This window comes from Procambarus clarkii, chromosome 24 (genome assembly GCF_040958095.1).
Source record: "Procambarus clarkii isolate CNS0578487 chromosome 24, FALCON_Pclarkii_2.0, whole genome shotgun sequence".
Taxonomy (NCBI): Eukaryota; Metazoa; Arthropoda; class Malacostraca; order Decapoda; family Cambaridae; genus Procambarus; species Procambarus clarkii.
In genome coordinates this window covers 10,766,229-10,792,978 of record NC_091173.1, presented here as the reverse complement: position 1 = coordinate 10,792,978, position 26,750 = coordinate 10,766,229, and the positions used below count along the sequence as shown (strand labels likewise).

The following is a 26,750-nucleotide window of genomic DNA, read 5'->3' as shown; positions in this document are numbered from 1 at the left end:
TCCCTGCGGGTGTGTGTCAGTCTGGTCCCAACCCTACACCTGCTGCTCAAAAGATCTTGGGAGAATACAAGCACCGGTTGTAACACTTTCCTCTGTGTGTGTGTGTGTGTGTGTGTGTGTGTGTGTGTGTGTGTGTGTGTGTGTGTGTGTGTGTGTGTGTACGGGAGACTGCTCTCACTGCCAAGCTCTTCCTCGCCACCCACACCTTTCTCACCTTTGTCTTGCCACATTCTTGTATCAGAGAAATTCTTCGAGAGTGGCAAGATACAACAAACTATATTTCTTGTATCTTGTCACTTTCTTGTATCAACATGTCCTCCGACTCGCTCAACACATCCGGTAGGGCCAACCCGTCCTCGACTCGAGTCCATTACATCCAGCAGTCGACCCCACAGACGCATTCATAAATTTTTACATTTTTTTTTATTAAATTACATTGTAAATTTGAACACCCCCCAGGAAGCAGCCCGTAAAAGCTTTTAACTCGCAGGTACCTATTGTGCTTCACTGACGAAATTTGTTCGAATCTCAACGCTGTAAATGCTTCACCCACGCTTCAAATGCTTCACAAATATAAATAATGGCCAACAGAGCCAAAACACCTAACCTCTGTCTATATATACACAATATACTATTATAATATTAATTTATATTTGAGAAACTCATTTTGAATGAAAAGCATTTTAAAATTTGTGAATGCGTCTGTGGGATCGACTGCTGGATGGAATGGACTCAAGTCGAGGACGGGTTGTGTGTGTGCAACCCGTCCTCGACTCAAGTCTATTACATCCAGCGGTCGACCCCACTGGCGCATTCATAAATGTTTACATGCTGTTCATTCAAAACTGGAATTTTCTCAAATATAAATTAATATTATAATATATTAGCATATTGTGCATATATAGGCAGGGGTTAGGTTAGGTGTTTAGGTTCTGTTGGCGAACCTAAACCTGGTGCTGTAGTACGTGGGTGAAGCATTTATAGCGTTGTGGTTCGAACAAAATTCGTCAGTGAAGCACTTGTTCCGGAAGTGTTCGTACGAAATCAGTTGCGAGTCTTGTATAACCTGTTTTTCATTCAAAAATAGGGGGTTTGGCGATTGGCTGGAATCACTTTTGGGTCTTTGTTTGAAGGACGGGCTGGTGTGTGAGTTTTGTAAACCGTTTTTCCATTCATAAACAGGGGGGTTGGCGAGTGCATAGAATGGACTCTGGGTCTTTGTTTAAAGGACGGGTTGCCCGGTACTATAGTCAGGTTCGTTCTCTATGCACAATCGAGAATTCTGAGTTCGAATCCTGGGTGGGACAGAAATGGCTAGGCACATTTCGTTTCACGTAATGGTCTGTACATCTAGCAATAAGTAGGTACACAGGAGTTGGTCAGTTTGTTGTGGGGTTCCATCCTGGGTGGGGTCAGTAATTCAACCTTGGTGGGGGGGGGGCTCGATATAAGCCTAACGTGTATGAATACACTCTGGTTTCCTGTCCCCTGACACAATGAATTATTATTATTATTCTCAGTCACCCCAACACATCCTCAGCATAAGGAAGGGAAGGAAGGGGTCCTTCTTGAAAGAATGTGTTAGTGTTGATAACTGTGTATCTTTGTAAGGGAAAGGCATTTGAATTCAGCGCAGTGGCTAGGGGCCAGATTCACGAAGCAGTTACGCAAGCACTTACGAACCTGTACATCTTCTCAATCTTTGGCGGCTTTGTTTACAATTATTAAACAGTTAATGAGCTCCGAGGCACCAGGCGGCTGTTTATAACAATAACAACAGTTGACTGGGAAGTTTTCAGGCTTGTAAACTGTTTAATAAATGTAACCAAAGCCGTCAAAGATTGAGGAAAGATGTACACGTTCGTAAGCGCTTGAGTAACCGCTTCGTGAATCTGGCCCTAGGTCTGCACATGTGCAGTGCATCGTTAGTGTGAGGATGTTCCCTTCTAAAAGAATATAAACATTAGTTCAATTAAAGATTAAAAATCGTCTCATGTACATTCAATGATTGCAAAAATATGTGAAAAAGTAAATGTTAAATATAAGAAACCCGTTTGAAACTCAATGAGACAAAGGAATACATAAAGTGCAAATAAGATTTTAAAATGAATATTATTGGAACGCTGGCGGTTGGATAGAAAACGCGCGCTGCAGATTCATTCACTTGGCTGGCTGTGGGGGTGCTGTAAGGACCTGCCGATGTCAGTGGGACGCTCGGCGGTTTTCAACAATACAATAATTGCAGACTATACTTATATTTGTGGTATTATTTCTATGATGGGTGTAGGATAGATTATATTTTATATTATATATATCTATATGTGTGTGTGTGTGTGTGTGTGTAAATCACGAAAATTAACGTGATGAAAAATGTGACAGCATCAGACCACGGAGGACGAATTGAAACAGGAATTTCCTTAAGTACTTTCGTATATTAATACATCTTCAGAAGGAATCATTCAATATATATTATAATATTATAATATATATTATAATATATATTATAATATATATTATAATATTATATATATTATATTATAATATATATATATATATGTGTATATATAGATATATATATATATATATATATGTCGTACCTAGTAGCCAGAACGCACTTCTCAGCCTACTATGCAAGGCCCGACTTGCCTAATAAGCCAATTTTTCCTGAATTAATATATTTTCTCTAATTTTTTGCTTATGAAATGATAAAGCTACCCATTTCATTATGTATGAGGTCAATTTTTTTTTATTGGAGTTAAAATTAACGTAGATATATGACCGAACCTAACCAACCCTACCTAACCTAACCTAACCCAACCAATCTTTATAGGTTAGGTTAGGTTAGGTAGCCGAAAAAACATTAATTCATGAAAACTTGGCTTATTAGGCAAATTGGGCCTTGCATATTAGGCTGAGAAGTGCGTTCTAGCTACTAGGTACGACATATATATATATATATATATATATATATATATATATATATATATATATATATATATAATATATTCTCCAATGGTTTCGTCGAAGACATCATAAGAAGGAAAGTGAAACGCCATGCAACCTCTGAAGAGACAACTAACACAACACCTATACCCCCTATTAGACTATTTTACAGGAACTTCTTTTCCACAGCTCATAAAACGGAGGAAAGGGTCCTGAAAGATATTGTTAATAGAAACGTTATCCCTACAGACAAAAATCAGAGGATACAACTGACGATTTACTATGAAACCAGAAAAACGACCAGCCTACTCATGAGAAACTCTCCAGACACAAAGCAGAACGCTTTAAAAGAGACCAACGTCGTCTATGCCTTCAAATGCCCTCTTGGGGACTGTAAGCTCCAAAAAAAACAGTATATAGGCAAGACAACAACATCTCTTTCTAGGCGTTTAACGATGCATAAGCAACAGGGCTCCATTAAGGAACATATAATCTCTTCCTACAACCAAACCATCGCCAAAGAAATCCTAGTAAACAACACAGAAATCATCGATAGATACAGCGATAGCAGGCGGCTTGACGTTTGCGAGGCACTACACATTAAAAAGTCAACACCAGCAATCAACAGCCAATTAATGCACAACTATATTCTACCCACCTCAAGACTCCGCTCCAATATAGAAGCATCAAGAAATATGGACCAATAGGCTTTCTGCAATCACTTCCATTCAATACCCATTGTTTCGTGTTCTGTCTTGTGTTGATGAAATTAATACCCTATTAATACCACCTCACCCCATCCACCTCACTCAAATGTAGATATAAACAAATCGGAGATGTGCAAGTTCTATTCAGTTGTGTTTGTGTAAACTAAAGTCTTTGAAAATGTAATAAGTTTTACGAAACGTGCTCAAGTGTCGCGTCAGACTAGAAATAAAAATGAATTTTGGAGAATTGATTTTTGAATTACCACCAACAGTGAAAAGAAATGTACGAAAGATTGAGAAAATTCGTGTTATAATTATTAATCTTACTTTTTCGGTCATATTTAATAATATATGTATACATATATATATATACATACATATATGTATATATATATGTATGTAGGCTGTTTCATGGGTTTTAACAATCAATTGCATATTTCCAATCCCTAGATAGGAAATATGCAAATGTCACACCTATTAAAAAAACGGCAGAAAAAGCATAACAGGAAACTACCAACCTATCAGCTTCATATTCCACATCTGTAAGCTCATGGAGAGAATTCCAAGGGATGGAATCATTCATCATCTTTTAGCGAACATTCTTGTAAAATGGACGCAACATGGGTTTGTTATAAACAGATCCTACCTTACAAACCTGCTCACATTTTGGGAAACAGTAACAAGTTACTCAAAAGGTTATGTAGTATACCTGGATTTTATCAAATCCTTTGAAAACGTACCAAATGAAAGACTGGCAAGGAAATTACAGGTACATGGAATAAATGGCAGAATACTACAATTGATAAAACAGTGGTTAAAACCAAGACATCGAAAGGTCGTACTAAATGGGAATGAACGTGATTGGAGAAATGTAGTTAGTGCGTTACCACCTAGGAGGTCCATTTTAGGACCAACCCTTTTTCCTCATATACATCAAATGACAGATGAGAATATTACAAGCCACGGGATCAATTTTGCAGATGACAAATATTCATGGTAAAGTGGGAAATGAAAATGATATTGAAGCCTTACAGAGAGAGATCTACATGAACTCCACAAATGGTCAGAAGACTGGTAAATGCTTGTTAACATCGACAAATAAAGACCTTATCTGTGGGCATAACAACCCGCGTCACACCTATCTTGTACAGACACATCATGGAAAAGTTTCACTTACCAGATGGACGAGGGAAGTTAAGTACAGTGGGGTAACTGAAGGAAATAGCCAGACACAGTGAGAGGGGCGCCTGACGAGCGCACCCCTCACACACCCGCCCTGGGCGAAGTCTCGCCCGTCTCTGTCCTTGGCGGGTGCACGCGCGCCCTCACCAAAACGCGCGGGAAAACTTTACACACACAAAGTATATACATTTACTAATGCTCAATTTAACATACTTGCACACACTTACAAATGAAACATAAAAATTAACACAAATAAAACAAACTGTTATTTTAACTATGGGAAACATTTAGATTAATAACGAGAAAAGCTAGACATATAGTCAAAAAATCAGGGCAAATGGGGGGGGAGGAGCGACTTTTTGACAAGCCGCCGTTTTCCTGTCCTCGTCGAGGCTATTAGTGTTTCAGTAGCCCCAGGTAAATTCAGGTAAATTTTATCAAGATTTTAAACTATAGTAATGTCTTAGCATTAACAGCTTGCACAGGTAGGTAGTTCTATAGGGTTATAACCCTAGTAGTGGGTTACCCGGCGGTGCCCGGGACGACCCAGTGCCCAGAACACACACAAACTTCCTCCTTGTCTTTCTCCATCACTGTTGCTGTCTTCAATACACATTGTATTGTGACTATTTTGTATGGAACCCCTGTTCACCTGGGTGAACAGACTGTATTATGTTTTATAAATGTGCTTATCTTATGATTAAATAGTATTATTATTATTATTGTTACATCTTCATACACTCTCCATCTTGTACATCTAAACTATATACATGTAGCAGCTGCGTCCTGGGGTGTCTGTCTGTGTGTGTGTATGTGTGTGTGGGAAAAAATAAATAAATTAGTAGTTAGTTACAGTTGATTGACAGTTGAGAGGCAGGCCGAAAGAACAGAGCCCAACTCCCGCAAGAACAACTAGGTGAATACATACACCTAAACCCTCACATACACGCACACTCATACACCTACACCCACACATACTCGCACACTCATACACCTACACCCACACATACACGTACACTCATACACCTACACCCATCTACAAGGTGTAGATGGGTGTAGGTGTATGTGTGGGTGTAATTACCTAAGTGTAGTTACAGGACGAGAGCTACGCTCGTGGTGTCCCGTCTTCCCAGCACTCTTTGTCAAAGCGTTATATGACAAAGAGTGCTGGGAAGACGGGACACCACGAGCGTAGCTCTCATCCTGTAACTACACTTAGGTAATTACACCCACACATACACGCACACTCATACACCTACACCCATCTACACCTTTCCCTACTCTTCCCCAGACCAATCATTCCTGCCGCCTCCTCCCACACAACTTCTCCATCTCAAACACAGTTTACCGCGATCCCATCATCACGCACCCTCCCCACACCCCAATCTCACCCTTCACAGAAGAGCAGTCCCTGACACACAAAGACTAGAAAGCACAAGTATAAAGAGCAATGGCATGTTTAGAATGGAGAATTATATGTACGGGCAGCATAAAACATCCACTAGACTGTGATATTGTAATTGCTAGAATTAGACTGGGATATCTATGCCAGGTGGCTACAGGTAATAACTCTCCCAATGGTGAACATTCCAATTGTTAACTATGTGAACAAGAGCTGGGACATACTCTCCAACACTATATCTGTGATTGCCCTGTTATAAGTGACTTCAGACCTAATGGTATGAGGTACTTTGAGCTCTGAAATTATTTCATACACTCAGAAATATTGGAAGATATTCTTATGTTGTACCCAGATTTTACTAGTGGGGGCTAATAGCTGATGCGCACTTACATTTTATGTTCTCACCTGCTATTTAGTCATTTGTTTTTATTTTTTAGTTGATTTGTTTTTGTATTGAAGCTGATATTTTCTCCCCTGGTTCCATGTATGACTAACCAGCCTGTGAGATGGGAATATTGGATGAACTTATAGCTAGTTTTTGATCTACACTGTGTAATATCTCATACAGAATAGGGCAGCAGCACATTGCTGTGTATCCCTAATTTTATTAAAAATAAAACACACACACCTTCCCCCAATCTACAAAAATGGTAGCATAGAAGACCTCTAAATTGTATACCCTTATCATTGACAAGCATGGTAGTCAAAACACTAGAATTTTTTTTAAGCCAAATGGATAGGTACCTGGAGAAAAAATATACAACAGACAGTAAGGTTTCCAAAAAGGGAGATCCTGTGTAGCAAACCTACTTAGTATTTATGATATAGCCATAGATTCTACAGGAAAGAGATGGTGGGGTTGCCTGCATTTATCTGGATCTGGAAAAAAAATGGGTTTTGACAATGTCACAAAAGGTAGCTTTGCAAACTGGAACATGCTGTAGGGATGACAGGCAGACTGCAAACCTAGATCAAACTTTTTTTTATTGAAAAATGAGGGCAGTCATCAGAAGCAACATACAGTTTCAGACTGTGTGTGTTCCTAGCAAAGTACCACAGGGTTCATTTCTTTCACCAGTAATGTTCATAGTCTACACAAACAATCTACCGGAAGGAATTTCAGAATTATATAATCATGTTTGTTGATTATGCTAAGCTACTAGGGAGGAGACTTAAATTATTGTCATGTCCTTCAAGATGACCTAGAAGAAATGAGTGTATGGAGCAACAGTTGGTAAATGGAATTCAATATAAAGAAATCCCACATTATGGAATGTGGAATTGGAGAAAATACACTAGACACAATCTACAAATTACTTGGAAAGGCATTAAAAAACTCTGACAAAGAAGGATCTAGGGGTGGTTCTGGATATTAGACTGTCACCAGAGGAACACGAAAGACAGTGTGACTAACATATGTTATGTTTTCTAACTTTAGAATTGCTTTTAAATATATAGATGGTGAAATACAGAAACTGTTCACGAGTTTTGCGAGACCCAAATTTGAATATGCAGTGGTTGTATGGAGCCCATATCTTAAGAGAGGCTAGAGGCATTAAATCTGCCAAAGCTAGAAGATAGAAGATAGAGAGGTTTGTCTCTATCAAATATTGATAGAATATTGATAGACATCCCTATCCTTACAGTAGTGTGTAGGGATTCAGTAGGATGGTGTTGCTGTGAAAATGACTGTTTCCAAGTGAGGTGGCTCTATATCCTCATGACCCACAGTCACACACTATTAGATCATGACTGGATTGTGTTCACCCTATAGGTGGTAAGTGGTGTGTGGGTGTTAGTAATCACTGATGCCAGTAGCGAGTGTGGGGATCTGTAATGGTATGGCCGAGTGTGGCTTTGCTATACCATTCCAGTCTTCCTTGACCCAGTCACACATGATTTAAGAAAAAATTCCTATATTTTTGGAGAAATCAAATGTTCAGCCTGTACATGTATTTTCTTTGTCTTATTTGTCGTAATATTACATTTGCTTTGTTTATCAATTCAATGTTTTAATGTAATTTGTATGAGCATAGGTAGCCAAATATTCAGATTTCTTAACCTTAAAACACCTAACTAAATATAATTTTGGTTAAAAATACCAAGAAAAACTTTAATCTAAAATCTTGCAGATTAGAGATTTTCAGGTTACTGGACTGATTGTTACCAAGTGCCTACACTGCTGGGAAGACAGGACACCATGAACAAAGCTCTCATCCTGTAATTACACTTCAGCAATTACTTTAGGTTATTAAATAATTATGAGCCTGCTCTTCAAAATTCTGCAAGTCAAAATGAGGACCGATTTAAAAAGACCAGGGGCCAGATTCATGAAGCAGTTACGTAAGTACAGTACAGGTACTTACAAACATGTACATCTTTCTGCAATCTTTGACGGGTTTGGTTACATTTATTAAACAGTTTACAAGCATGAAATCTTGCCAATCAACTGTTATAAAAAGCCTCCTGGTGCTTTGGAGCTCATTAACCGTTTAATAATTGTAAACAAAGCTGCCAAAGACCGAGGAAAGACGTACAGGTTTGTAAGTGCTTGCGTAACTGCTTCGTGAATCTGGCCCCAGATTATCACCCCATAGGAATTGCATGTTAGAAATCCCCTAAAAGGATGGGCTCAAGTAACAAGTTCAAGAGATGCGGAGGGAGAGTAGAATGTATTGTACATAATGTAATTACCCAAACGTAAAAGGAAGAGCGCTATGCTTGGGGCGTCCCATCTTCCTAACACTCGTGTAATGCTTTGAAACTACTGTTTTGGTCTCCACCTTCTCACTTGTTCCAACCATCTACCACAGTTTGTGAAAGTGAACATGCAATTCAGTAGAATTAAATAAAAATTTAATGAAGAAAAATTAACTAAATTAAATCTAATAGAAAATTTAATTTAGAGAGAAAATGTAAAAGTAAAATTCTGGATTAAGAAAGCGGTCAAGACAAGAGCACTAGTAAAAACTGGAGGTCGATACAACACGAGGTGACCAGGATGAGCACTAGGCAACTGTTCCTGGCGAAGCGGCAGAAATTCCAAGTAGTGCATTAAAGTTACCATAAAGACCAATTCAATTAAACAGACAATAAGAATAAAGTCAAGTCTAATTTAACAATAGTTTCTATATTTGACCTTCAAAAACGTGAAAATTTACCAAACTTAACATTTGGGTCTTAAAACAATAGTCTTTGAATTTATTTTTATTTCTATTAATTGTAGTAAATGCACTGCATACAGAAGTATCAAGCAGCCAAATGTACACATTTACCTTTGATATGGCTAACAAAAATACTGCTGCTGATCATGACAATGTATATGTACAAGAAAATTATGTGCCCAACAAAGTAAACACTTTCATTCTTGGTCCATGAAAGACATTAAAATACCAATTATACAAAACAATAAAATATGGGGAATTTTTTTTTTTTTTTTTTACTGCCGAATACTGTACAGTTAAAATTCGATCAATATTTACAAAAAACTGCTCCATCTATGTAGCCAAGAAATTAAAATTCATAAAAAATCTAGTGTTTCTCAAGTGTTCCAAAGGATACAAGTTGAGAGAGCAGATACTGTATGCAGCTCTACCTTGGCATACAAGCTGAAGATACCTTAACTTATTATTTGAATTACAAGCCAAAAATTTTTATGGACAAAATTTGCTTCCAAGTTTTCTGTAAACAAATCACCTCCCCCCCCCCCTTTCCCTTACGTGTGTCTTGTGGGTTTACAACGCACCTGGTTAATGTATAACCCATTTTCTAAATCCAGCCATAATTGTCAAATCCAATGTTCAGGCAAGTTATGACGTGGCCTCGGTAAGCACCGAGCAGTTAATTATGAATATTATGAAAATACGAATACAAATTAACCTGTACAAAACTCTTACACAAGTCTCAACATCTTACCCCAATTCAGACATTTATTCCTGGTACAGGAGATTTGCTTTTCATTATTATGCTAGATACATTAATTTGTCGTCCCACGGTTCATCAAAATAACTTCACAAAATTCTAAGACCAATGTATCAAAACCTAACCTTTATTCAGAAGTTTAAGCTACATTAAAATTTATAATAAACATGTAACATCAGATTTGGAGAAGCAATTGGAATGAGTAATTTTGTAAACATAGCTGCACACATTGCAGCTAAAGGATTACATTCTGTATATTAATTCACTAATATTATGCTGCAACAGAATAATCCACCCCCATCACAAGACTTCTTGTTTGCTCTAACCTACTGCTGTTACTAATGAAGCTTTAGGCTCAAGTTTCAGAACATTAAAAATATTGTCAGTCTGGTCATTCATCATGGTTGAAAGTTATTCAACCTATAGTTCTCGCACAGATTTTTAAATAATTTTTTCTACAACAAAAATGATCAAGTACTAATAGGAATTTGTCCAGATCTAAAATTTATATCTACTCTTAATATCTAGAAACTATGCTTTGTGACAGTCTTAGTGACATTGCCATAAATAGAGAATTCAAAAAGGCACATTTATTTACATGGTATATATTGTGCAAAGGTGCAAAAATCAATTTATTATTAGCAAATTATCAAATGTCCAAGCCATGGCTACTTTAGTATTCCTAGGGGGAATCTGTCCAAAAGGAAAATGAGCCTTAGGAAAGCATTATTGGCTTAAATCTGTTTAAAGCCATCAGATTATTATAATGGACCCAGAGATTGTGTTGTTTGCATGAGATTTCTCATTAACTATACTAAAGAGGCACAATGCATAGAGTCAACAACCACCCACACTTCGTGTAGCTGGACGACCATTACAATATTGAGAGACATTGCCCTTAGGTTGACAAAGCCAATCATTATTATTTCAGTGTTTATGTAGTAATCTGTAGGAATTATACTTAGTGTACATTAACTTCATAGACATTCTTTTTTACTCTATATTGTAAATTTAAAATTTTAGAAAGCCACAATTTAGAGCCATCAACAAAATCTAAAAGTGGAATGTGTAAAATTTCATTATATGGTATAAGCAAAATAGTGATCTGAGCGTTATTCCTGCATGTTAAGCCAAACAAGTTATATGGCAAATTAAAACCAAATTGGCAAACGTTTGCCAATTTGTTTGCAAAAACAAACCTATTAGTTTGCATGAAAGTCCTAGGCAAAAGAATTTTGTCAAATAACTCTGAAATCTTATGTTTTAAATCTTGGTGATTAGGGCACAACAAACAAGTGTTAATTACTGTACAAGTTTATATGACCCCTGGGAGTTCAATAAACTGTTTGCCTACCAAAAAAAATCTTTATAAGAATTAAATCACAGTTACAATGCCATTCATCCTCTATACACTAGTATACAAAGGATACAGTCCTTATGAAATATACTTATTAAAAACCAATACAATCTCACTGTACATAAGTATATCCCAGTCATTTGATTTCATGGAAGTCAAAGAATGAGAAGGCGAGTTGTGGAAATTGGCAAGTTTAATCAAATACCCAGCAAACAGACTAGCAGCTGAATTTATGATATTGGTCAAGGAACCATAAATGATTGACACATTACCCTGGAAAGGGTAATGTTAACAGGGCAACAGACAAGCTTATTTACATTAGTGCCTTCCAGATTTAGGAGTCACGGCAATCCAAATTCAGTATCTTAACATTTTAATTTTTAATTAACTGAACTGTAGTTAAAAATTAACCAAAATTTGCTGGGAATTTGCGTGTTTTGAAGCTAAACTTCATTATGATAATTATATACATGCCTCCAACATTCACCCTACTAAAAACTAAATTTCTTTAATGTACAAAGTGATGTGCAAGGCTTACAATTTTACTTTGGAGATAAAGTAAAACTACTCCACAAGTTGTCACAGTAATCCAGGAATAACTACATGGCACAACCCTCGTCTATTCCACATCCGGCCCAAAGATTCTTGCAGGTTTGTCAAGAACTATGACCAAAATAAAATAAACTGATGTTATAAGTATGCCCAACTCTTTAAGAGTACTTGCCTTGCTGCATCACATTTTTGAACAGAGCCAAGGAACATGTGTCAAGATTTAAAACAATTTTTATAACAAATACTGCAACCGTTAAAATTATAAAACGGTGCCAATTCACGCACAAAGGAAGCTACGAAATGCATGTCGGCAGTAGTCGAGTACCTCTTGTGGAAAGCCTTCTCAATGAAGAATTCAGCCGATCCAAGGTAACGTCGTCACTTTCTATAATTAGAACACTTTTCCTCCACAATAAACCACCTTCACCCTGAGGATCAACAAAATGGAGCTCAAGTGCACTTTTCCTTTAAAAATTTAAACTTTAAAATATACTTTTAATGACTGGCATCATTGAAAGTATATTTCCCTGGCACTGTTTCAACTCTAAGAACTGGGACATTAGCAGCTCTATGCAGCAGTTCATAATGCTACCATCATGCTATAACCTTCACCTGGAAGACTACAACCTTGTTAATGTAATCATGATCAAGAATCTTCTGCCTGTAAGCTATTCGAGTCCAGGGAAATGCCTACAGGAGAAGACTATGAAAAAATAGCTGCATCCAATGTATACACTTTCCAGAAGAATTTCACATACCGTAAAACACGTACAATGCACAATGAAAGACTACACTTTCCATTTGTGGTTCACTAACCCCCTTTTTTTTTTTATCACACCAGGCACCAAAGTGGCCACTCAAGTTTTCTAGTATTTGTCCATTTCAAGCAGCTCACACTGACGTTCAGTATTTAACATTCCAAACATTCACCAACTAAACTTGGGGGACCATTATATTGTCAAAACTTAACGTTCTGCCTTTAGTTTCCACCGCAGAACAAAGTAGCCTACTGTTCGCAAGAAGATGAAAAATGCAAAAAGGACTACAAAATCTACCCAGAACTCTGCCCCTGCTATGTCCATTTCTTCAAGGAATTTTTTTGGCGATTTGTAGTGGCAGTATGCCTCTGAGCAGTGCAAAGGCTTTCTGTCGAACCCGTATATGCTGAGTAACGTTCCTTCAAATCCATACCTGTGAAAAATAAATGTTCAGTAAATTAATGAAACTAATATTTATTACTTGCACCTTCAGTACTGCATCATGCTATGTGCGATATTTACCTGCCAGTGCTTCAAGGTTTCATTACAATATGACCAAGTTCAAACTAATAAGAACTTGTTAACAGTCCACTTCAGTGACAAGACCAACATTTTTTATCAAAATATCTATTCAATACTGTGGAAAACTACCATACAGCTAACATTTTAAATACTGTATAAATATTGAGAATTTGAAATCAAGATGGTAGCCTTGTATAGGTATTCAAAATTTACCAATTCTTCCTGTATTTTGTCAAGGCTCTACTAGTTGCCATGGTTTCTTCCTAGTTCAGGTAAAAGTGAAAACTGGCTGAGGGAGCCTGGCAAGCCCAGGATGTTTATAGTCAGGTACCCGAGGAGAGGTTGGATTGCTGAAGTGTTAAGAGTATGCAGTTTGTTACCTGTAATGTTAGCACAATGACCATGTCAACGGTCCAAGATTACAATAAGAGATTGTAGAATGAATGACCGAGTAGAAACATGAATAAGTAATCCCCTTTCAGGAAACTTCACAAGCATGGTCGGCATCTAAAGTGGCATATCTACAAGTTCCTTTGAAGCAACTAATATGGCTTTGAATACTGTATAGCCACCCAGAATTGGAGTTTCATCGTATCTGCTAGACAAATATCCAGCATTAGATTTTTATCACTACGGGATGCAAAAGGGTTAAAAGACTTCAGAGCAATGAGGGCACCGGGAGATTCAATGACAAAGGAATGTTGATAATGAAGCGGCATCTGACAGCAGACAAATTGCATAAAATTCTGCTGTAAAGATGCTAACTTCAGTGGAAGCAAGCACACAGGTCAGCTCAAGAAATACCTTAGAAGCCAACACTGCCAGCAGGCATGGATCCATCTGGGAATAGATCAAGTGTGTGAGCGAGGAAAAAATATACAAAGGATAAGGCTCGTCAAAAAAATGATGGAAATCAGCCTTCACCATATGGGTCAGAGTCTTTCAAGATATTACAAGAATTCTAGAGCGAATCTTGCAAAATAACCACCCTTGCAGGATATTGAAGGCATCCAAGCAGATGACAACGGGTCAAGGGAGAGGCAGAGGAATGTGTGGGACAGCCATAAGAGTTTAAACGGGACAAAACTAGTACAGAGTGCACACACATCTATTAGCTCTCCAGGAAGTATGGGACAAGATTAAATATGGCAAGACCCTTTGAGTATTTAACTCAAAGGCGAGTGACATTGGGTAATAAAGACAAATGGGTGTAAAGCTCAACCCAAAGAGTTTGGCATTATCACTACACAAAAGGTGACTACCAGAGCCACAACATGCCTTCAAGTAAAAGTGACAAGAGTTCCAGTTTTAGAGAATTAAGCCATGATTGATGGGCCAGAACAACTTATTGACCGCAAGCTGGCATTTGTGGGAAGAAGAAGTCATCCCAGCAGAGATATTGTCAGATATTGTCAACAAAGGGAAGAAATAATACCAGTGGAATTGGAAGATGAGAGACCATTTAGGACAACTAGAAATATTAGTGCTCAGAACACTACCTTCATATTGAAGGGGGAATGCCATCATCGTTGAAAGGTACCTATCTGTAGAGATTAATGTTTAGAGATGAATTCTTGAAGAATGAAGATTACCACGAAGTCCACAGAATGCAGTTGGAGAAAAAAACATTAGCCTAGGTGGTGTCGGTTTCATGGAAAAAAAAAAAAAAAAAGGGGGGGAGGGGGTTGGGGAGAAGGGGGAGGGTCATTAGTTCGACCTGGGGGGGGGGGGGGGGGAAGAGAAAAGGGAATATTTATACAAGTAAAGCATATGTATGCAGAGGCTTCCTGTCTAACAAAATGAATTAAAAAGTACACACAGCAGTAGAATATACGTTTGACTGAAATACGGGAACAAAAGTAACAGCATTGCAGATCAAGGGAGAAGTGAAATTAAAGTTATCAGAAAGTGCTGTAGAGGACAGAAGGAAATGAATGCAGTACAGTATTAAAAAAGAAGAGCCATGCAATGTTCAAGAAAGTTATGAAAACTGCAGAATCAAAAAATGCAGCTCATTAAAACCTGGCATAAAACCACGAATTGGGGCGTATGGGAAATATCGGATAGCTGGGTCAAGAGACTTTTGCCAAGGAGTGCACATGATCTGGCGGGGTCCAGATCCCGGGGATGGGTTGTTGAAGGAGTTTGGCTGAAGAGAAATGCTGCCGTACTCTGGATCAGGGTGATGGCAACTCTGAGAGCGAGACCAGACTTCTTTGATATGAAGATGGGAATAAATGTATGAAAAAGATCAGACTAGTGCCTTCTTACCAGAGAGGGACCGGGGTTTTGTGTCTGACAGGTGTGGAAGCATCAAGGTACCGAGAGAGTGTCATTTTCTCAGGTGGCAAGGGAGAATTAAGAGCAGGTGACATGAGGATAGTTGGGAGGAAGATGGACATCGGCCCAGACAGCCATATGCTGGGGAAAGCCAAAAGACAGGGAACGGTTGAGGAGGAAGATGTGACCAAGAGTCAGACAGGATCATAGTGAATAATGAAGATGGGAGGTGGAGAAGAGACATTACTGGCAGGAAACACAGGGAAGGATGGGTGGAAGTGCCAACTGATGGCATTAGAGGATTCCCCATTTTGGATCATAGAGCAGTGGGTGAAGGAGAGTTTTGGGGGTGGCAAGGTAGGCCTTGGTCAATCCTACCAGTGAAGAGCCTGGGAAAGGGAGAAAATCAATAGAGCCCCCGAGATGAAGCTTGGTCTGGGCCCACCATAAAACCCCATCAGAGAGCCTGATCTTCCATCATGATCCAATAATTATAAACAAACTTATTTACAAGAAGGTACAATGGGTTGGAGAGATTACCTAAGCTAATATTTTTACATTCATGCAAAGCCACTAACACTCAGCATTTTGGACATCTCGGGTATCAGGCATGTCAGGGTTTGGACATATCAGGTAAGATGAAAGGGTACATTGAAGCAAGGTTTTTACATCAATTCAAAATTAGTATTTCTTGAATTCGAGAACTGGCTGTCCCACCCCATGAGCGAGAAGAGATGAATTGAGGAGTGAACAAAAAAACAAGTAAATGTCACTGCCCTGCACCCCCCCCCCACACAGCCCAAAAAAGGGGAGGCTCAAGCACATGGGCAACCTCAGCAGCAACAAGGAAAGTATACTCAAGTCACAATTGAAGGATCTGTAGAGTATTTCAGTGAGTGATGGATAGTCAAAATACTGCACATTTCTGAGCAAGCCAGTAAAAAATAAAATTAGTCATATTTGTTAAGATTTACTAAAATGCCACCTTGGCAACTACTGCAGACTTTTACCAAAAGGTTTAGTATTTGGCAAAGTATTTAATGAAAAAGAAATTATGGTAAACACACTAATTTACAGATTACTTGCCTCACGTAGGAGATGTAGGTTACCCATCTTAGGTATATTGGAATGGTTGAGAAGTTCACAAAGAAGCCAGAGAACAGCAGGACTGGTATAGACGTGATGGGACCAAGGAAAACGGCACCCTGAAAATACACAAACAAGGCATTCAACTATTTTATTTAATTGAAGTTTAATACAATAATTTTAATCAAGTGAACATTACTCATGTTCAAGTATGGTCTACTCTAATCTTAATCATATAGAGCACATCTACACCGAGTTCATCAACTTTCACGAGGAACTCTGAAAACTTTAATTTAACATTTAATTTTAGTCAGGTTACGCATTCATTATAACAAACTTACCATTTGGATTAAAGGTCAAAATGGGTAAAATTTATTCAGAGTACAGAGATTTGGTTTACCAGAATCCAAGTTACCAAGCTTTACAGTATTCCAAATTCAAAAATGATACTGCACATGATGGTATATTTAATTCCAAGGCACAGTTTTTCAGTGGGAATGGTTCCAATTACAATAACTTTTGTAAAGTTCCATCCAAAAATTTGCCCCCCGATTAAAATTTACAAGAAACATTATCCTTTCAGAAGCAAGCTTCTATTAGGGAAGATGACCTCAAACTGTAGGGTATTGCTGTATTAAGTCAACCCATCCTCCGAATTGACAGAACTGTTTAATATTAAAGTGTAACAAGTACATGTCCTTACTGTCATACATAGTACATAATTGCACTTTTAGGGCTGTTACATTTACCTCCCCATTTATTCTTTTTTTCTATTAAACTTCATCCTAAAATTTCGAGTCTCTTAAGTTCAATTTGCTATACACAAGTTTTAAATATCAGGAATTTGTTTTATTAAACAATAGATATTTTATACAAAATTTGAAAATATCCCGAGTTACTTTACAATTTATCGATATATTTTAGTTTTATTATAAAACTAATATCAATTTAGCTATAGGCTAAGAACTAATTGTAATCGAGAAGCAATAACATGCTTCTTCAAACACTAAGAAGGTTAGGTCATGGTTTTCTATTCAGCTTTTCAGGTAAACTCAAATATTCACAATATATCTCACAGTATGGTTTAATACCAAGTGAAAACAAGTACAATTCCCGACTGCTATTAATAGTACATAATTGCATTTGTGCCATTACATTTACCTCCCCATTTTTGGAGGACGGGCTGATTAAGTAGACTAATTAAGTATGCGAGAACGGGTTGTACTTTTCAGTAGTCTTGCGATTCCTGAATTTACCCAAAAGGTCACCATCTCTAGGGGTCTTTAGGACAGCAAGCTAGCAGCAGCAGCAGCATTTTTAGGCTTTGGCAGCTCCGTGGTTCATAACCCTATGTGTGTGAAAGAGCATCTCCAGCCTACATTTTGGCTTTAGCTTCAAGCTGTTGCTCCTTGTATGCTCTACATTTTACCTTTTAAATAAATGGTCAGGATCAATATCTTTCAAATTGTTCCAACGAGACCAGCACTGTTTGCGTGTACGGGGTAGTTTGTAGTATCTCTTTAGACCTTCAACCATTCCTGGTACAAGAGTACTTTGTTCAGGGAAGTTTGTTGCCCAGTGTTTAACTTTCTCCAAAAACAACATGTCTTCCTGAAGATGAAGTCCCCACACTTTCATACACTACTCCGAATGGGGGCACAGAGATTTGTACAGTTTAATAATGGTCGAGACTCAATTGGCAGATTCCAACTCAATTTTATTCCATCAATCGGCTGCAAAGTAATGGCATTTATTTTGTAGTTGTGATGTTCACTGTATGCCCCACATACAAGGCCTTTATTTTTTGTGTTTTACAAAGCATTTGCCATCGTTCCCTAATAATTTTTAGAATTAAGACACTTGATGGTCTTTACATTTTCTACTTTAACATAATTTTTTGTCGTCTGCAAATTTTATAATGTGGTCTGATACTTTTTTATGAGGAGGTTCGGCCTGCCCCCCCCCCCCCCATGTAAAATTTACTTTAGCATCCACATACTGCACACTGCTAGTCTTTTTTGCTAACCAAACCACATGCCAGAAGATGAGAACATTTCATTCCATCCTGGACCATAATCAAATAAATTGTGAAGGGAAGCATGGGCAATTATTGCCTGTGCCTCCCTCTCTCCCTTCACATTTAGAGTTAAGAGAATTAAGATAGTGCCAGCAAACAAGTGTAAGGTGGCTAGAAATACTCTGCAAGTCTTGTGTATGAAATGAAACCACTGGTCACGTATCAATCCGGTCAAGGTATGTAATTATGATCCAGAGTAAAGGGCCCCAGTATACAGCATTTATTTGCCTTGGTAAAAAACTATGCACATTTAACTAGACTAACAGCACTGCATGCAACTGAACTAGACGAATGGCTGCAGAGCATCACCTTTGGCTGACTGGGAAAAAGCCTAATACAATATGCTTTTGTCCTGTAACAATGGTAAATCTGTATTAGATAATATGCATGTACATTAATTACATTTCATTGCAATGTCTCACCTGTATGTTCATGCAGGCACCTATAGCCAAGCCAAGACTCTGCGCCACAAGCGATGTCATGATGCACATTGTCGTAAACATGAAGAATCTATGAGCTTCCAGTGGCTGATCCGTTAGGAAATACACCAGAAGAACATAAAGCAGTGGATATATTACCTGTAAATAAAGAAGCTTAATATAAATCTCTAACATTAAGATTAGTGTGGTAATGCAACTAAAAATTGAAGCACAAGCCATTTTAAGTTGGGATTATTACTTTCTTAAAAACTTTGTCAAACACCTGTAGTACATAAAAATAGTTCCATAAACTTACAAAAAGGTGACAAACTAGCTAATTACAATTATGTACAACGATCCAAGATATTCTCTATTCAATCTCTATCTTCATATTTTAGGCAACAGATTTAAAGCTTTCTACAAATATAATTTGACTATCTTTGGATCAGTTTAGTTTCACTGGTTATGCCCAACACCAAAGAACATGTACCAGGAAAACCAAAGCATTGTAGCTGCATATGGGAGAAGCAAGCCAGCTGTGGGATTGCAGTGCATTTGATTAGCCAACTTTAGTAACTACAATCAACCTCTACTGTGGCAAAGAGCGACACTATTATTCTTAAATAGTTAGGCTTTAGTCTAATCACACTGGACATAATGTGCTATCTTCAGTTGTTATGGATCACCATCTCTGATGGATCACCAACATCTCTGCTGCCTAATCTAAATTTTTTCTAAATTTAGCTATATAGTTTTAACTAGATTGGGGATAACCAAGCCTAGGTAAACTATTCTGAACAGGTAAGCTGGTTGGTTATAATGATTGACAACCATATTGCAGCAGTACATGAAAATATTTCAATTATAATTCATTGTCAATGATTATATTGTAATTGACATTACTGCAATGCGCAATTAAATCATTTCCTCCTCATCAGTACATTTTGTTTATCAGCAAGAGCCACGAAAAGGATTCGAACCTGCACACTTTGTACTCTCAAGCACAAAACCCTAGACCACTACACCACAAAATGGTCAAAAGCACAGGATCCCACATTGCATTGCTTTTGACCATGTGGCACAGTGGTCTAGGGCATGTGCTTGGGAGTACCAAGTGTGCAGGTTTAAATCATCCTCATGACTTACCGATTTTCTCATTACTGCAATATTAAAAATTGGGAAAACTGTTGGTGCACTTCACTTGTTAAAACTGGCAGTTCTTAATTCAACCCATCCTTCCGTTTAGATAGTACTTTTGTAACTGCACCATAGTACAAACATTGACATACTAAGAAATTAGCTAGTAAAACTTCATACTCTTCATCTTTTTGGTACTCTGAAAGTTAAGCTAAAACAAATTTAAATATTCCCAGGCCTAGTATAGCACACACGTTATATTAAGCCATGGATAGTGTATTAGGCCAAGGAAGGTTAGGTTTATTTTAGTTTGTGTTTGTACCAAGTAGAAAGTCATTTTCTGGTTTGTCCAAATTCATTACTTCAGATTTCTATTTTCTAATTGCATTGTACATTTGTATGTACTGTACTATGGTCCTAATCCTATAGATAAAAAAAAAAAAAAAGGATGGGCTGCTTAATTTGCTAAATTAATCAAAATATAAAATCGTTAGGTTTAATCTGGGCGTATTCAGAACGCACAGTAAAATCAGTTTAAGTCATAGGACATTCATTTATACAGTAACTACAATACTTTAAAGGAAGACATTAACATTAAAATGACACATTTGGTTATAATTTATATACAGTACTGAACTGTATAAATTACAGATTCTTCCCTGCTACAATTTTAGTATCCTAAATTTGCTTTAATTGTATTAGTTAATAGTACCAAATTTTTTACACAATCTAGCTGCAGGTATATCCTGCATAATTAATACCACCTCCAATAGAAAGCTCTAAACTATAATTCTAGGTTAGAAAATCACTTAAAGCATTACCTGGAAAGGCATGTCAGCCATGGTTTTTGCTAAGTAGTATGACTTTAGTGAGTACCAGTAGTTGAGATGTTCTCTGATGAACACATTCATCTCTAGAGGGACTGCAAGAGAAGTGAAAGTTCTGAGAATGTAGGCAATTTTATTAGCAAGCAAAAGTTATATACAGTATCTAATGTACATTTATAACAAACCTTCATAAAGAAGGAAATAGGGCCGAGGACAACTTATTAAAATATTCAAACCAATTACTTACATGTAAGAATAGTGGGCATCATAGCAGTAAACATGAGAAATAACATGCAGAAGAACAAACACCCGGAGTTGTTGAACACTTTGCTCGCTTCATTTCCAATATTATAGTAGAGTAGACCTATTAGCAAACCAATCAGCGTGTGAGAGCAGATGCGCATCTTTGTCAGCATCTGAAAGAGCCAAAACCATCAGGAATGTGTTACAAAAGCCTTTACCATGACTACATGATCAATCACAGCACTACCATGAAAAATCATTAAATTTTACAAAATTTGTTGCATCAGAAAAGCTGCTGAAAATTCCAAATTACTCTAGTAATGAACTAAAACAAAAGAAATGGAAATGTTAAGCTTGCCATCTAGTAAATTTGAAATGGACAATACTTTCAAGGTTGTACAAATACTAGACACTTGCTCAAGTATTAATAACCCAGTAAAAATAGAGCAATAATTTTGCAAGAAGTTTAAAGAAAAATAACCTTCCCAATTACATTCTGAGGGGAGGCAGGGGAAGGGGTAAAAGCAATGGTTTAAGCTCCTTTTCTTCAACAATGTTTACACCATAAACCATGTAAATATAGAAAAAATAAAGTAAATTATAATCTAGAGTCCTCCAAAGTAAACCTGTAGCACTGTACTTACTCCATCTCTTATTATTGAAAGGAATGTTCGCTTGAATAGTATGACAAACTGCTTCCAGCCAGATGTTGGAAAAGAATTTGGAATATCGTCAATACTCTCGTCTTCCGAGGCAAGTAGAGAATGCTGATTTGGGGGTATGTTCACTAGTGCATCACCTTTTGTTTGAATCAGTGGGTTGCCACCCCCACCAGACTCCCTATGCTCGTCATCATCCCGGGCTCCTGAGGAAAATGAGATTTTAAATTTAGAAATGGTGAAAATTAAGAAGAGTGCCTAAACAAAACTGGATATGAACAAATTTCAAGTTGAACAACATTTGTGGAGAAATTTGAAAAGTAAATTTTTGAGCATCACAATTCATTCACAGAAGAAAAAAAATCGTCTTGCTGCAATTTTTAGTATAAGCAAGCGTTTTAATACCAAACTAACCAATAATATGCTGCTTGGTCCTCACTGCAAGATGGTTGTCTGGGCCGAGGTTGTCACACTTTCCACATCTCACGGCCGTAGTTAGTTTGTAGGTAAATTCTCCATATTCTCCACTTGCAACCTCCATCACTGAAAATAAAACCAAAATTTTCTAATTAAAAAATTATACAAACATAGGTACTGTACTCTGTAGAAAGTATACCTCTAAACTAGAGCTTACCCAACAAGCTTAGTGTACCACATTGATAAAGGATAAGACCTAGAACAAAATAGAGATTTAAGCTAACTAAACAAAGCTGGTGAAAAAACATTAGAAAATTAACTTTGGCAAACAGAGTGGTAGATGATTTGAACAAGCAAGGTGGAAGTGGCCAGAACTATCAGTAGTGTCAAAGCATTATATGACAGTACTGGGAAGATTGGACACCACGAGTGTAGTTCATCTTACACCTACACTTTGTAATTACACATGTAATTACATTACAAAGCCAACCTACTCATTAAGCTAGTTATTAAGAAGAGTTATAGGTTACCAATTCAAGTACTTCTGGTATCTCCCATGCATCCTAATTTACCTACCTACACTTCCTCTCCCGCGCTCTTGCTTCCGGCACTATACATTTATTTAAAAAATGTAAAATAACCTACCATAACTTCAGCAAGTGTTGTACAATTTCTATTGAAGGAGAGTATTTAAATCTTGCCCAACAAAACTTGTTGCATATACATTAAAGTATTGCCTGTGCCATAAGAGTAAACTTGGTTTTTGTAATTAAAATTTTTAACAAATTAAAATACAAAACATTACACAATTGTGGCATTATTTGTCAAAAATTATGTTTGTTTGCAACCAGAACTACAGTACTGTACTAATTTAACAGTTTTGAGCATAGAAGCACTAGTTTTGGAAGAAAGATTATACCCCCATATAAATTTTTCCAATGAAGTGAATTTCACAACCTGTACTTACAAAAATCTGCAGGGTTGTGATAGGAGGGGCACTCTAGACCCATTGCCGATAGGAATGGAATAAGCCCGTGGATGGCTCCACGGTAGATGCACTGTCCTTCTGCCAATGCATAGAGATAGTCGAACTTCTCGAACAGCTTAGCTGATGGTTGATGGATGGTGCAAATGATCGTGCGGCCCCCTTGGGCTAAAGTCTTCAACAAGTTGATACACTGAAAACTGCTACTACTGTCCAGTCCACTGAAAGGAGCAATATTTTTAGTTATTGCCATTGTTCAAAAATTGATACACAAGATAAAAGTAAAGGGAAATTTAGCAATACAAAATGTCTAGCACATGTGTCAAAACAAGTCACACTATAAAGTAAAGCAAGATACTGTACTGCCAAAATAATTTCTCCCACAACCCCCTCCCCTTCATAGGATACATCAGATGTACTAATCTATTGTCTCTGCAGGTCTGATCTACAATGAGGTAGAAACCCAAGAAACACTGGTCTTTAAATTTATGCATTCGTGATTAGTTACCAATTTTTAATTAAAATCTTCCCTTTATGGAATTAACTTCCTACACAGACATCTCTTTTTAATAGTGAATGACTAGCTTTAAAATCTTGCCAAAAGTATTAATAATTTGAAGTTTTCCAAAAAGAACTTTTCCCCACTTATGCCTTTTTTAGAAAAAGCAGCTTCAAATGAAGTGCATTCTTCAGCTTTTTCATAACTAGTTTTCTTCAGGTCTACTGCCCCAATCTATTCTACCACACTAATATTTACATTTCCAGAATGATTATCACATCTATGAATGTACAGTAACACTATTGCACATCTGAGAAATTCTCTATACCTAGTCTTATGTAATCTCGCCAACCCATTATATTATTATTACTCAATTTCTTTGAAACAAATTTTAAGTGACAGTTACTAAAGGCAGTCTCTGCCCCATGAAATGTAGCAACCTTTACCTCGTTGGCTCATCAAAAAACATAACAGGTGGGTTGTTAACAAGTTCCAGGGCAATGGACAGCCTTTTGCGCTGGCCACCGGAAAGATTAATTGCTCTTGTATCTCTGCATTCTGTTAAGCTCAGGGTTTCCAGTATTTCATTGATCTGAAAATATATATACTATGAAGATTTAGGTACAATTCTTAAAAATTATGTCCAAGATTTGCAACCATTTTTATTGGGCATTTTATACACATTAAAAATGTTACACCAAATCAAATTCACACCATTTGCCATCTACAGCAATCTGCTTTAGTTCTTTAATTACCAACTAAAGGGTATACTAAACTAAGCTATGATGATTATAATAAATTTCCTAGTTAAACCACAATAAAAAATAAAATAGTCCAGATTAATAATTCAAGTTACAGTAGATACAAATTACAATAAAAGTATACATTCAAGAAACTAGCTTCTATTGAAGTACTGTACATGTATGAGACTTCTGCCAATTACAAATTATTAATGAAGTTTTATTTAATTAGTTTAAGCAGGAAATGATAATTAGAACAAAAATGATTAGTCTTACCACTTCTTCCTTTTGCTGTCTTTTCATTCTGTCACCCAGTTTAAGGTTGGCAGAAACATTCATCGACTCCATTACAGTGAGATGTGGATGGAGGTGATCATCTTGCATTATGTAACAAGACATCTTGCGGAACTTTCGCAGATTTCGTTCTCTGCCATTAACAGTGATTGTCCCAACAACATTACTAATCCTGAAATTAGTCAATTTTGTTGAACATCTCCTTTGGCACAATTTAATTTCATAAAACACATACTTTACACACTTTGCTTCATCAAAGTGTCAACACCAATAAGAAGAAAGCTCAAAATGAAGCCAAAATGTAGTACACTGTAGTCTGCAAATTTGCAGACACTAAGATTTACATTAAAGTGGAAATTGAAAAAGATATTGAAGCCTTACAAAGATCTACATGAAGTCCAAAAGGTCAGAAGACTGGCAAATGGTTTTTAATATCAATAAATGCAAAACCTTGCATGTGGGGCACAACAATCTACGTTACAAATATCAAATTAACAGCATTACCTTTCAGGAGATTGATGACGAAAAGGACCTTTTAGTCAGAATCCATCATTCACTAAAAGTTGCACAAATGGGAGACCGTAAAAAAACCTAAGCAAACACCTAGGAATAATCAAATACTTTGTATTTAAGGAAAAAGAGGTAGTCATTCAATTGCACACAGCTTCGGTGTGCCCCAAGTTTCATGCTTCCATCCAGGCAAGGAGACCTCATCTTTAGAAAGACACAGCTGCTATGGAGGAAGTCCAACACCGGATAAAATCATTTCAGAGCCAAGTCAACTATCAGGAATAGTCGAGGGACACACTCCAAACCAGGCATGACAGGGCGGATCTCATCGAAACTTCAAATGCAGAACAACTTCGACGTTGATGATCAAGATAATTTCTTCAAAAGATCATATGTAACAAACGAGGAGCAAATGGTTTCAAGCTCAAGCCACAATGTAGGACCGAGAACAAAAGATGCTTTTTACACCACAGGGTTATAAACCCATGGAACTGCATACCCGCCAAAGCAGTAAACACCAAAACTTAAATTTTTAAATCCAACTGGAAAGATTATTAGGACAATTGAGGGGGACCTTTGACAGGCTGAAAGCTTTGTTACTGTCAAGGCCACTAGTGTTAGTGGCCCTAGGGAAAATTCACGTTGTGAACATGACACCAATACATTACATTGACAAAATATTTCAATTTTATGCCACAGGAGTAAAATACCTACTTCAGTCAGTACTAGTCTTAAGTTACTTCTGCCAAATCTTTTCTACAAGATTTTGTCGTCCATGGTATTTTACATACTGCTTTTTAAAGAATTAACCATTTTTACAGGAAGTCTAATTCATAAAGAGGTCTGCACAAAATTTTATAATTTGTCATTTTTTAAGCAAAATTTCAAGCTATTTATCTGCCATGCTAGAGATATTCAATAAAGTACCAAAATGACAATCTCAGGAGAATAATACTCCTAGTATAGTAACTAGAATGCATTTCAATTGTTGAAAGTTTGAAGAAAATCCTACTGCAGTACATGCTTAACTCTGCAATAATTCATTTTAAAGCATGGGTCCATTAATATTATGTACTCTGGCAACTCTTTAAATGACAAGTTGGCAACTTTCCAACAAAACCAATAACTTCAAATCAAACTTCATGTCTAAAATATGCTTAAATATTAACATTTCACAGCACATTAAGTTATGCACCATAATAAATTTAAATAGTCAAAGTACTGTATCACAGA

The 26,750-nt window shown here is 37.1% G+C and overlaps 2 protein-coding genes across 5 annotated transcripts in view; both read right to left on the bottom strand.

Moving 5' to 3' along the window:
* Positions 1-4,937, bottom strand: part of LOC138368280 (sericin-2-like) — a 52,627-nt gene extending 47,690 nt beyond the window's left edge. The window contains exon 1 of the mRNA XM_069330832.1: positions 4,828-4,937. The gene's annotated coding sequence lies outside the window, so the exon portion shown is untranslated. The remainder of the gene's footprint in view (positions 1-4,827) is intronic.
* Positions 4,938-12,864: 7,927 nt separating this feature from the next.
* LOC123761723 (ATP-binding cassette sub-family G member 1) overlaps positions 12,865-26,750 on the bottom strand; it is a 148,273-nt gene continuing 134,387 nt past the window's right edge. For all 4 annotated transcript variants that reach the window (XM_069330605.1, XM_045747861.2, XM_045747862.2 and 1 more), the window contains 10 exons: positions 24,990-25,179; positions 24,420-24,565; positions 23,457-23,695; positions 22,487-22,615; positions 22,058-22,278; positions 21,418-21,586; positions 21,165-21,265; positions 19,210-19,365; positions 16,711-16,829; positions 12,865-13,255 (listed from right to left, as the gene is read on the bottom strand). In XM_069330605.1, coding sequence (XP_069186706.1) covers positions 13,030-13,255; positions 16,711-16,829; positions 19,210-19,365; positions 21,165-21,265; positions 21,418-21,586; positions 22,058-22,278; positions 22,487-22,615; positions 23,457-23,695; positions 24,420-24,565; positions 24,990-25,179 — 1,696 coding nt within the window. In that variant the 3' untranslated portion in view covers positions 12,865-13,029. The remainder of the gene's footprint in view (positions 13,256-16,710; positions 16,830-19,209; positions 19,366-21,164; positions 21,266-21,417; positions 21,587-22,057; positions 22,279-22,486; positions 22,616-23,456; positions 23,696-24,419; positions 24,566-24,989; positions 25,180-26,750) is intronic.